The sequence below is a fragment of the Neovison vison genome, chromosome 4, assembly GCF_020171115.1.
Source record: "Neovison vison isolate M4711 chromosome 4, ASM_NN_V1, whole genome shotgun sequence".
NCBI classification, from domain to species: Eukaryota; Metazoa; Chordata; class Mammalia; order Carnivora; family Mustelidae; genus Neogale; species Neogale vison.
The window spans coordinates 62,112,645-62,126,206 of NC_058094.1; the positions used below are offsets into that span (position 1 = coordinate 62,112,645).

At 37.0% G+C, this 13,562-nt stretch overlaps 1 protein-coding gene across 1 annotated transcript in view; it reads left to right on the forward strand.

The window, feature by feature from the left end:
* The window catches only part of EYA1 (EYA transcriptional coactivator and phosphatase 1), a 174,894-nt gene that overhangs the window by 117,695 nt on the left and 43,637 nt on the right, over positions 1-13,562 (forward strand). Inside the window, exon 12 of the mRNA XM_044245466.1 lies at positions 564-653. Coding sequence (XP_044101401.1) covers positions 564-653 — 90 coding nt within the window. The remainder of the gene's footprint in view (positions 1-563; positions 654-13,562) is intronic.

A 13,562-nucleotide genomic window follows, 5' to 3' on the forward strand; every position in this document is an offset into this window, starting at 1 on the left:
GCATGGTGCCAGGTGGTCAGAAGTGGCCATCACTTCCTTTGAGTGTACTCAAAATTGGCAGATGGTCTGAATAAATAAGAAATAATGATAATTATCATCTGAAATAGAAATAGTATTTATTATTCCTCTGAAATTAATCTATATTGTATCTGTTTTCTGGTATTTGTGGCAATGCTTTTAGATATTCTTAATGGATTGTGGCATAATGTAAACAGTGTCTTCTCTAGTCACTGAATTTCTTGCTCCTGAAACAGGCACATGAAACTAAATTTCCTCTACTTTGTATGTCTACGTAACTCTAGGTGTTATATCTTTGTAATAGTTTAAGCAGCAGATTATTTCTTCATTATGCAAAGTATCAACAACATTTGGGTCACTTGTTAAATAAGTCACTAAAGTTTGCATACCGAAGTTTGGATCACATAGACCAAGAGCAGCTGGAGCCCCAATCTCCTGATGACGCTCTTAACTCTCAGCCCTTCTTGGCACTGATTCCCTCTTACTGTGACAGTGTAGTCCATGAACCTGAAGGATATACTTGACCTGAAAAATTCTTCTTTTAGGATCCACCTACATCAGTTTCCCTTGGACTGCGAATGGAAGAAATGATTTTCAACTTGGCAGACACACATCTGTTTTTCAATGACTTAGAAGTAAGTTCTGATTATTTTATATACACACTTCATGGTGCATGTCTGAAAATTGATAAGTGGCCTTGCAATATCAATGAGATACTGTTTTATGAATCTATAACTAGAATAATGAGATAAATTAATTATTGATTATATGGTAATATGTTTGCCTTCTTTATTTTGACTGTTGCCTTTCAAGGTTAGATTCCTCATTACCCTTGGTAAGGATTCAAATTTGATGTCAAGAATTTTAAATATTAAACCGTGTTGATATCAGAAGCTACCGATTCCTCAGCTTCATAATTACTGTTGAGATGGGCTCCCTTCCGAATCCCTTAAAGCTGTGATGGTGGCATCCGCTGTCCGAATCAGACTTTCATTCTATTGGGTCAGCTGCTTGTCTTTCTGGCTGGCCCAGTTGTATGTCCTTTCAGCCAGGTTTCTGCTCTTGGACTTGCTGGGATTTCTTAGGTCAAACTGCTGATGATTTTATTTGCCCGTTACAGTTTTGGGGGGGAAACTTTTGTAAGATGGTTAATTAATGGTGTCATGGGCACCGTCAAATATGATAATCTCAATTAGCAGCATTCTTAAGAATAACGAATATTGTTTCTTCTATCTCCATTATGAGAACACACAACTATCACTACGCTTCACTCTCTTCTTAATAGAGACAGTTGTTTATTTAAATCCTGCTGTTAAGTAAGTTTGTGGTAGCCTGCCAACAGGCATTAATCATCAAGTTGTTGTTTGAGTAGATTTTATAAATGTATGTTATTTCAGACAGGAAAAGAATCTGAACGATTCAAATAGAACTTTTACTGATCAAAGTTAATTGGCGGCAATTGGCCTTTAAATATTTCCTGATGTTTCCCTTTTCAAAATCAAGCAAAACACACCTTATTTAATAGATGAGCCAAAATCATTTGAAAAATGCCAGTGTGTGACAGAACTTAAATGCGGTTTGTTCAACATCTGTCCTGTATTTTGATTTCTTTTCATCTGCAATGAAACTACTCATAGACGAATTGGCAACTTCCAGTGCAATAAAATTATTTAAATGTGCTTCATTTTTTCCCCATTCCTTATTCCTTAGTGAAATCTTTCTTTTTACACTTAGGGTAAAATACAATTTTTTTTTTTTTTTTTCATTTTAAAGTGTTTGCTTTTTTTTTTTTTTTTTCATTTTAAAGTGTTTGCTTTTCTTAAGGAAATTACATGTAAGGCATTACTATTTTTTAAGGTAGAAATATCCCAAGTGAGTGACAAGTTCAGAGTTGCCTTTAGGAGAGCTTAATAATCATTCTTATTTTGAAAAGCTGTTTCTGATTTATGGCTGTGATTCGCTTCATAACAACACACAAAAAAATTCCATATTTTACTAGTATGTTAAAATTCCTTCCCCAAGTTTCCATTTGTTTCTAATGATTCAGACCAAGCTGATATTTTGTCTTGGGTATAACCTTGTTACTCTTATTGATGTTAATAGGTGTTAATAGCACCCATCAAGAAGAAATTAGCAGTAATTTGCTATTGCTTTTAAATTCTACTTTCTTAAAAATATCAAAGCTCCATCTATGCAGTGCCAGAACTATGTGGTGAAAAGTGAGAAGTTGGGCAAAGTAATAATTCGGTATAATATAGACCGAAAAACTTCCAAACTTGGTTTTGATACAATATATTTGGATTTTTATTTATTTAAGGACATTGTTCACAGTGAACTATATATGGAGAGTGTCTGGAAATAGTGCTCAGACAAATACATGAAAAATACATATTGAAAGTTCTAGCTTAGGGATGTAGGGGATATAGTTTTTCCATAAAACAAAAAATAAAGGAAGAAGTCTGGGGTTCTATGAAGTCATTAAAATATCTGATTCTGTTCTTGGTATAAGGGCTCTTCTTTATGCAAAATAGAGAAGGGAATAAACCAAATACAAAAATCAATGGTAGAAACATTATTTAGGCTTACAACCTTACAAAAGTTGATTTTAAGTTACTTTACTCAAGAATAATATAAAGGTATCAGCAAAATGAAATATCCATTTAGCCTCTGCCTTTGAAAATTCTTTACTTGCTCTAGGGTTGCACTATATTTTAAAAATAAATTGGTTCTGGGACGCCTGGGTGGCTCAGTTGGTTGGACGACTGCCTTCGGCTTAGGTCATGATCCCGGAGTCCTGCGATCGAGTCCCACATCAGGCTCCCAGCTCCATGGGGGGTCTGCTTCGCTCTCTGACCTTCTCCTCGCTCATGCTCTCTCTCACTGTCTCTCTCTCAAATAAATAAATAAAATCTTAAAATAAATAAATAAATAAATAAATAAATAGGTTCTGATGCTTCTTTCAGTCTTTCATTTTATATTTTTCTTTTCTTTTTTTTTTTTTTTTTTTAAAGATTTTATTTATTTATTTATTTGAGAGAGAGAGACAGTGAGAGAGAGCATGAGCGAGGAGAAGGTCAGAGAGCAACAAACCTGGGACTGGTCATTGCAAATATTAGTTTCTTTCAAAATAAAAAGCAAAATTATTTCCTGGGAAAAATAAATGTATTGGCTTTAGATTCCCAAGAAAACCAAAATTATCTCATCAGGCAGAAATGGTGTGGTAATGCTTGATTTCACACTCTAATAAGCAATGTGCTGCGGTGGGGGCATGGATATTTTAATATATTTAAATTACATGTTTTTAGCTTTCTAAGATCTCTGATACAAGTAATTTCAAGGAGATTAATGATCTATTGGTTAGCTTAAAGTGTGATTTCTGAACTCCAATTGTTGACATTTGGCCTCATTTTCTTTTAAAATGTTAACTTTTTGCCAGCAACCCCTCTGTATAATTTGGCTAATTCACAGTTCTGGCTTGTAAAAGAGTCTGAATAATGAAGCACACTATGTGAGAGGCTTTCCGGAACAGCTCTTGTATTGTCTTGTATTATATGCTTAAAATTGTTATTAGGATATTATTTAAGAAATTTAGGATATCTTTTTAAAATAATTTAGAAATACTGTAATTTTTTTAACAAAGTTAATCATTTTTGGTTCTAAAAGTTTTATCACCTATCGTTTAGTAATATTTTTTAATAAAAGCAATCATGATTTAAATTAGTTGTGCTGACACTTGGAGGGTAATATAAAGGAGAAATTTGGGGTTTTTTGGTATCATTAAAAATATTTGACATGTTCAGGAACAGGAGTGACAGGGAGACATAATTATCAAAGGAAATAATATCTTCCCCCACCAGAGAAAGGTTTAAACTTCAGTCCCATAGTGTACTTTTGCCTTTCCTATTTCTAAGTCTGACTAACGTCCTGCGTATCATTTTACCAAAAGGTCTCTGCGTGCAGTATGGTGATGCTTATATGGAAGTTATTTTTTATGAATGACAGTATGGAACTAGAGGTGGGTTTTCTCCCCCTCAGCTTCTTTAGTAAAGTATAACTCTTTCCGAGTGAATGGAGAAAAGGTTCTTTTTGTTGGATTTTTTACTGAAAGGCAACTTGCAAAGTGAGGAAAGGCCTTTTGTGTATGATAATGTTTCAGTTTAACTTGCCGTGGGTCAGTTCTCCTGCTAGATTTGTCCACAGTTAAGGCTAAATATATCAAGATAGAAAGAAGTAAGTAAAAATAAGGTGCAAGCTTATGTGGAATTTTCTCTGTCTGTGTGGTGTCAGGTAGTATTTTTCTCTGGCATGAGGGTTGCCGTGCTAAATGGTGGTGTTGGCGTGGTGGGCCTCAAGAGGCTCTGGTCTCAGTCCACACTCCCCAGCTGCAAGGATCATTGGAAAGTGGCAGGAATGCTCCCCACCCTTCCGTCTTCCTGTGCAGGTGTTGGACACATCACATTCACCTGGTTAAGGATGAAGCTACGTTGGAGGGTTCTCCTTCTCCTTGTGTGTTGTGGGGACGGTCGGGACAGACCAGAGGATTTCTTCGTGTTAGGATTTACATAAATATTTCAGTCCTTTCTTCGGTCTTCAATGTATAGATTCCTGTCCCAGACCTGATTTTTAAGCACCTGCTATTGGTAGCACCTTGTTTTCACCCTTTCCACTAAGAAAAAGCTTGGGATAGAAGGTTCTGGTGTCGGTAGAGGCTAGCCTGCGTTGGGTGAGTCAGAGGGAGTTGGATAGTTCTCTAAATGTTGCCGTGGTTTAAAGGAAGGGATTTGTAATGATTTTTCGTTTTTCTTTCTTCTTTTTTTCCCCCAAAGCTTTTATATTTTATTTATTTAAGATTTTATTTTAAGATTTATTTAAGATTTTATCTGTTTATAATTTCTTAATTTATTTAAGATTTTATTTTATTTATTTATTTATTAGAAAGAGAGAGAGAGCAAGAGTAGGGGCAGAGGGAGAGGGAGAAGCAGACTCCCTCACTGAGCAGGGAGCCTCACATGGGGCTCAATCCCAAGACCCTGAGATCATGACTCGAACCAAAAGCAGGTGCTTAGATGCCCCTGTTATGAATTTCCTTATGAAGCAAGTTTGCCTCTTGGTTTAATTCAGCCTTTAAAATTATAATAGTATTTTGTTACTCCAAACATTGGGTTATTATCTGTTAATTATTTTAATATATGTTATTTGTAAATTTATTTTTAGCTAGGAAAGAAAAATCTATCTTCAAAGTATCAGCCTTGCCAATGCTCAGTAGCTTCAATTTCAAGTGATGCATTCTGTAGTGATCTAATGCTTACGTTTCCAAAAATGTAAAGATTTAAGCTAATTCAGAAGTTGACTTGAGTTGAAAAAATAAGGCACCTAGAAAGGCACCCCCTTTTCTGGTGGGGGCTGAAAACTCTGGCTGTCTGCTGCCACAGAAAGGGTTTCGTGATTGCTAGCAGAAGAGGACATTTCACGAAGGGCTTGAGCTGTTTTCTGTTTCCAGTCTCTTCCACAAGCCAAGAGCACCTATATGAAAATGTGTGCACACATCAGTATTATACTCCAAACGTAAATGAACCCAGGCACATATACACATACACAAATATGCCACTTGTTTTCAGCTCTGTACATAGGCTTTTGCATACTTATTTTCTCCTTATGAATTAAGCAAACCAGTAGTATCACCTTTTAAATTCCTAGTAGCATCTTTCATAACACCCCAAATATTTCCTTCTACCTTTTGACCATTCAATGAATTAAACTGAATTCTTTTTTTTTTTTTTAAGATTTTATTTATTTATTTGTTAGAGAGAGAGAGCTTGAGCACAGGCAGAGTGGTAGGCAGAGGCAGAGGGAGAAGAAGCAGGCTCCCTGCCTAGCAAGGAGCCCGCTGTGGGACTCAATCCTAGGATGCTGGGATCATGACCTGAGCTGAGGGCAGCCGCTTAACCAACTGAGCCACCCAGGCATCCCTAGATCGAATTCTTTTTTTTTTTTTCCTTTTTTTTGAAGATTTTATTTATTTATTTGACAGAGAGAGATCACAAGTAGGTAGATAGGCAGGCAGAGAGAGAGGAGGAAGCAGGCTCACCGCTGAGCAGAGAGCCTGATGCGGGACTTGATCCCAGGACCCTGAGATCATGACCTGAGCCGAAGGCAGCGGCTTAACCCACTGAGCCACCCAGGCGCCCCATCCCTAGATCGAATTCTTAACCTGTAATCTCAGAATAGCAATTCCTACTTCCTTCCCCATGGAAGACAATAGAGTTGACTTGGCCTTCCTCTGTTTTAATGTAAGTTGTTTGGCCTTCTCCATTTCCTTAGTTGCCAAGAGTAACAACAAAACTCTCAGTGTAAAGGGCAAACTACAGTTTTCAAGTAACGAATGATTATTAGACATAATAAATGAATACTGAATTTGATGATGTAATTAGTGGCTGAAAAGAAGCAATGTCCATATTTTATTATTATTACTAATGAGTCATTTGATGTATTCTTCCTGTTTCATCATTTCTTACAAGATTCTGTCGTCTTTTATCTAAAATAAGAAAGAGAAATAAAAAAATATAGTCAAGGGTTTCTTTAATTCTTAATTTCATCAGAAAGTTAGGAGTCAAACTATATGTAACTGTTTAACATAATAAAAGATACTAACCCTACCATGAGCCAACATTGTACTTAGCAATGAAAGAGGCACATTGTCATTACAAAAGGATAAAAATAAAAATGCCCTCTCTCAGCACTATTATTCAGCATTATTTTAGGAATTTGAGGCACAATAAGATGTGAGCTATAACTATTAAAATGAAAGTGATGGAAATGATTGCTTTTTGCAGAAGATTTGATATACATAGAAAACTGAAGGGAACCTATTGGAATAGTCTTAGAATTTATAATGCACTTCAAAAAAGTGAACGATTATAGAATTAAATTTAAAAATCTGTAACTTTCTTCTATTATAGCCAGACATGCAAAACTTTTCATTGTAATTTTAAAGTAGCAGCAGTCCTTGTAACACCAAAACAAAAAAATCAAAAAAGGAAAAATAAGGAGTAACCTATGCAAGAAGTATTTGTAAGAAATATATGAATAAAACTTTGACATCTTACTGAGAGATCTACAGGAAGATTTGAATAAAAGTATCTTCCTTTCCTTTTCTTTTTTGTAACATGTTCTAGTAATTTGTAAAATTGTCCCTAAAGTCCATTTGAAAGGATAAATAGGCAAAAAATAACCAGAAGTTTTTGACAAAAAGTAATAGCATCCAGCTCAACCAAATATTAAATATTTTATAATTTTACAATGATATGAAGATTTGTGTTGGCTTACAGTGGCATTGGACTAACTATGGGGAGAAAGGATCGCACAGGCATAGCCCCAACTTCTAGAAACTTCTGTATGTTTTAAATTAATCCAAGCAAACAAATGGTGAACGAATCGGTTATTCAACTTATATGCAGAAATGAGTCAATTAAAGAGTTAAATGTAAAAGAATAAAAGAGAAAGTATAGATAGATCAAAAAAAGATCTCACATTGCATACAGGAAGTAAATTTTTGGGTAGCTATTTGATGATAAACCTCAAGAGCCTAAAAAATTGCACACATTTTATATCTAGACTTTTTCTTTTTATCAGAGATAAAGGCAAATGTTTACAATAATAAACATTTCTGAATTATGAAATTCTGATAATGTTTTGTTTTTTGACCCAGATACTAGTTACATGAGTATTCCATTCGTGAAATTCATCAAGCTGTATATACTTTTTTCAAAAATGTTCATTTTTAAAAACTACTGTTGTAAGGAATAGACCCACGCATACAGTTTGCTGTCAATTCTGTTAAAAAAATTATATGTCCTATGTATAATATATTCAACAGCTATTTTTCTAGCAGAGGATCTGACCCAATAGAAGGCACTCAGTAAATATATATTGAATCCAAAATAAATGGAAGAACAAAAAAATATGGAAAGATACAGCCTAGAATTTTAACATTGATTATATCTGCGACTTGGGGGTTAATTATTATTTGTGCTTCTCTATATATTCCAAATTTTCTATAAAATATGCTTATTTATTTTATAATCAGGGTAGAAAACAAATACTATTTTTTAAAACATTAAATAAAAGATAAACTTTTTAATTGATAAAATAATGGATTAATATGTCAACTCAGTAAAGATAAACTAAGAAAGAAATAGCTCAATAGAAGAAATGAGCAAAGAACGTTTGACAGATCATTCACAAGAGAAAAACATTCAAATCGTCCACACAAAAGAAGGAAAAATATTAAGGTTCACTTTTGGTAATTAGAAATGTCAGAGAGTAAGTGTTCGGCCTGTTGCCCATTATATCAGCAAAGATTTTAAATCAGTAAAATGGTCTGCGGTACAGTAAGATAAAAACTTGTGTACCTTACTGATAAGGATATAAATTGGTACAAGTTTTCAGAAAAGTAGTTTGATAATATGTATTTAGTAGCCTAATGTGCTGATTTTTATTTTTTATTTATTTATTTATTTATTTATTTTTGCTTGGTAATAGTACTTTTAGTTTGTATTCTAAGAAAGGAGAGTTGTAGACGGATAACTGATACAGTAGTGAGAGGCATTCAATGACCACTTGTCCTAATGCTTTGCATACATTATTCCACTTCATACCCTGAGGTTTCTCTAATAGAAACACCGGCATTATCTCCATTTGATGGAGGAGCTTAGTGAAGCTTGGGGGATTAAACCAAAACTTGCCTAAGCTCATACAGCTACTGAGTGACAGATTCTAATGCAGGGCTGGTGCTTCTAGGAGTCTACTCACCCCACTCTGTATCTCCCCATCGTGGTTTTTTTCTACCTCTTAAATACAGAAATGTTTTTAATATCCAAAAATAGATTAATAATGAAATAAATGATAATACTTCTGCATTGAAAATTGTTTTAAGACTACATTAAATACAGAGAAAATATTCATGCTCCATTTCAAGTTTAAAAAGTAGGCTCTATAATGCAGTGTAAATGTAATGTTAAAATGTACAGCATTATTATCTGAAAAGGCTACATACCATATGATTCCAACTATAGGACATTTTAGAAGAGACAAAACTATGGAGACCATAAAAAGAAAAAAGTTGGTTGCCATGGGTTGGAGGGAGGAAGGGATTAGTAGGTGGAGCTCAGATGATTTTTTAGGTAGTGCAACTATTCTGTGTGATGTTACAATGGTGGATATACAACATTATGCATTTGTCAAAACCCATAGAATGTACACCACCAAGAGTAAGCTCTACTGTAAACAATGGACTATGGGCATGATGATGTGTCAGTGTAGGTTCATTGATTATTTCAGATGTAACACCCTGATGTAAGATGTCCATAGTACGGGAAGTTACGCATGCATGCAGCCAGGGTGCATATGGAAAAGCACTGTCCATTTTGGGGGGAATCTATTACTTCTCTAAGAAATAAAAGTTTATTAATTTTTTCTTAAAAATTATGGCAAATTAAAAATACTGGAGGAAAAAATATTTTTAAAAGCTACCATAATATAACTTCGAGCTGAAAAATGAGTCTGCAAAATAAACCATACTGTATGATCCTATTTTAATGTATATAACATTGAAAGATAACCAAAGGTAAATATATTAAAAGTTGCCAGTCTGGATGATGGGATTACAAATGCCATTTCTCTTTGACGCTCCAAAACTGAAATGACCACAGCATTTTGTAATCTCTTTATATCTTGTTGCTTCTGTCCTTCATTCAATAGTTAATACATACTTACCAAGCAACCATTAAGTGTCAGACACAGTTCTAGATGCTGAGAATATAGTGATGATTGAGTCAAGGTTACTCTCATGGAATTGCACTCTGGAGGGGAAGAAGGAGATAAAAACTATGTAAATGAAACCATTTCATGTAGAAATAAGTGCTATAAAGAAAAAGAGTAACTGGATAAGAGTGGATCAGCTAAAGGGGGCATCTTTAGCTGAGATGTTCAGGAAATGGTATCCCTGAGGAGAGGATATTTGTGAAGAAACCAGGAGGTTGGGAGGGAAGCAGGTGCAACTACAGAAAACATTCTGGAAAGGGAATGGCAAGTGCAAAGGCCCTAAATTGGAAGTGTGTTCACCCCTTCAAGAAATGAACAAGATCTGTGTGGCTACAACAGAGTGAATGGGGGGACAGTGACAAAGTCCAGATCATGAAGGTTCTCATAGACTGTAGTGAAGAAGTTGGATTGTTTTTCTAATTTCAGTAGGAAGCCATTGGAGAATTTTAAGCATGACCATGATAGATCAGTGTTCATAGTCTTAAAAGGTCAGTCTGATGATCATTTGAGGAATCAGGCAAAACTGAAACCAATGAAACCAATTAGGAGACTATTGAACCAGCCAGGGAGCATTGAGCTGAGATTGTAGCAGTCCTGGACATGGTTAGAAGTTGTAGGATGTACAGTATAACTTGGAGGAAGCACTGGCAGGATTTGCAGAAGGGATCAGAGGTGGGAGGAGAAAGAAAGCTGAGTTGAGGATGACCACTTGGTTTTGACCTGAGCAACTAGATGGGGGTGGATTATCTGAGATGAGAAAGAGTGGTTTTGAGGTGATGAGGGTGTGGAAGGAGTTGTACTCAAGTATCTGGATTGAGCATACATACTCAACATCCAAGTCAAGAGATTATACACACACACACACACACACACACACACACACACACACGTATATAGGATTGGCTCTCAAAGGAGAGAAGCAAATTCGGAGATACAGTTTTAGAAGTCATAAAAGTGTCTTATATTGGAAAGAGTACCAGTTGAGAAGAGGGCCCAAGATTGAGTATTAGATACTTTAATAAGCAGAAGTAAGACCAAGAAAGAACTTTCAAGAGAGAGTGTTAAGGAATAGGTAGTGAAGTAGGTGGGAAAGTATGGGGTGCCACAGAAGTCTAGAGAATAGCATTTCAGGAACAAGGGAATGATGCACTGTGTCAAATCACCAATATTGAGCAAGTTGAGAACAGAGAAGTGACTGTTGGATTTGGCAAGAATCTTGGTTAATGAGTCTGATAAGACCATTTCCATGAAGCAGGAAGACAGAAACCTAATTAGAGTGGTTTGAAGAGAGCATGAGGGTTGACCAAGCAAAGACAAGAAGGATTGAGAGTTTCCACAGGAATAGAATACAAAGAGATGGGTGGTGTGTGTGGTGTGTGTGGTGTGTGGAGGGGATCAGAGGATCGGGGGGGACTGTGTAGTTTTTCAGTATGAGATATTTAGGCATGTTGGATGCCAGTGGGAATGATTCTGTAGAAAGGAAAAGATGTATGGCAAGGAGAGAGAACAACGGCAAGAGTGAATTTCTTGGGTAGAAGAGAAGTTGGATGGCATGTGGAACACAAGATAAGAAGAAAGGGAGGGGGGGCGCCTGGGTGGCTCAGTGGGTTAGGCCGCTGCCTTCGGCTCAGGTCATGATCTCAGGGTCCTGGGATCGAGTCCCGCATCGGGCTCCCTGCTCAACAGGGAGCCTGCTTCCTCCTCTCTCTCTCTGCCTGCCTTTCTGCCTACTTGTGATCTCTCTCTCTGTCAAATAAATAAATAAATAAAATTTAAAAAAAAAAGAAGAAAGGGAGGGTTGACAGGTCCAGATGCTGCCTGGCAGCTGGGAGTCCGGCAGTGTTAAGAAGAGGCTGTTCTCACTATAACAACCCTTAGCACTCTATTATTACGATTTTCTGTCTACTGTTCTCTGTTCCCTACTAGATAGGCCCTTAAGGGCAGAGACAATGGCTTGGCCCCCCTGAATCCTAAGCTTCTAACACAGGAATTGGTACATAGAAGGCTCTTACTTGTTTCTTAAATGTTTTCCAAAATTTTCAAATTGATAGTCTATAACGAGCACTCCTGCTTTTGTATTTATTTATTTGAGCATAGGGTTGGTGGGTGGTGAGCTGGGAGAGGGAGAGACCCTGATGTCATGACCTGAGCCACAATCAAGAGTCAGACGCCTAACCAACTGAGCCACTCAGGTGCTCCAGCATCCCTGCTTTTATAATTTGCCCATGTTATCTTTTTACAAGTAAATGGTTAATCACAGCCTTAAAAACAATTGAGATTGTCTAAGATGTTACATTTTGATAGCCTTTTCTTAAAATCCTATTTTTAAAATTCTAATGCCAAAATACAATATACATGGAAGAAGTATGATATAAAATCACATACAGTATGGTTCCAGGTTAAGTTTTAACAAAAAGGGTATTTATGTGAAAAGAAAGATTAAAGATTTTCTACATTAAAAATGTTACAAAAATAATGTCTATAATAAAAAAGACATTTCTGAGCAGTGCTATAATACTACCATGAATTGCCCAGCAAGTTTTATTTTTTATTTTCTTTAGTTTCTATTTCTTATAATTAGCAAGTGATTGAATTGTAATCAATGACTCACCTATTCCAACTTGACTCAAAGTCCAGTATTTATGTGGTTTGTTATCTTATAGCACTAAGGAACCAGCAGTTGAACTCGTGAATTCACTCATTCATGGAGGAATGCCTCTGTGCCTCAATTAACTGTTTGTAAAATCGGATAATGATAGTACATGGCTCATAGGGTCCATGAGAAGATTCAGTGCTTCTGTACTGCTAAGGGCATAGAACCAGCACTGTCCCACAGGAAGCGCTGATGGGGTCTAAGCTGCTATTATTGCTTACGGGTATCTTCTACATGTCAAGAACCCTGGACAGTAGAGCTATAGAGGAAGAAGAGGGGTGACTCAAGGGGTTAGGGAATGAGATCATAGCTGGGTTGCTGCCAAAATTTCCATGTAGAACTCCAAGAGTAATCCCACCAGAAGCAACAGCAACATCTGCCAGTGTTTAATTTGCAAATGCAACTCCTTCCAGGCACATCACACTGTACTTCTCCGGCTTGTTCCTCATACACACACACACACACACACACACACACACCCGCTGCCCCCAGTTCCATGACAGGAGATTCACTGTTAGCAGTTAAATAGCTACTGTATCTGGCTTCCATCATGCTGTGCCGCTCCTTCATAGAAAATGAGGATGCTGGCTTCGTGTCAAGAAGACACGTGTGTCTTCGCTTGCATGGATAAGTTTTCCGTTCCTTGTCCAATTCCGGCCCTGTGTTCTGAAGGAGGGCTCATGGGGCTTGCTGGTAGCCCGCAGTGTGGAGCAGAGCCTTGCTGGGTGTGGAGTCTCCTGGCCACGCAGAGCAGCCCCTCCCTGGGGCTCCCCAACCCCTCACAACAGTGGGGCTGCACTGTTGGGCTCAGGCTGTTGGTCCACCCCTGGTCGAGTAGGGAAGACTGGAGGGCAGCAGGATTTAGGGAAACTCCTCTCATCCATCAGAAAGCATTGACTTTGATGCTCCCTCAGCCCTGTGAACTCCATCTCAGCATCTCTGGCTTATCTGTGTGGGAAATGGAAGTGAAGTGATTTTTTCCCAGAGCCACTTTGGGAAAGCTGGGGTCGAAGCAGGAGTTTCCTGCCACAGCTCTCCTTGCGCTGAACCGTGGTAGCTGTGTCTTACA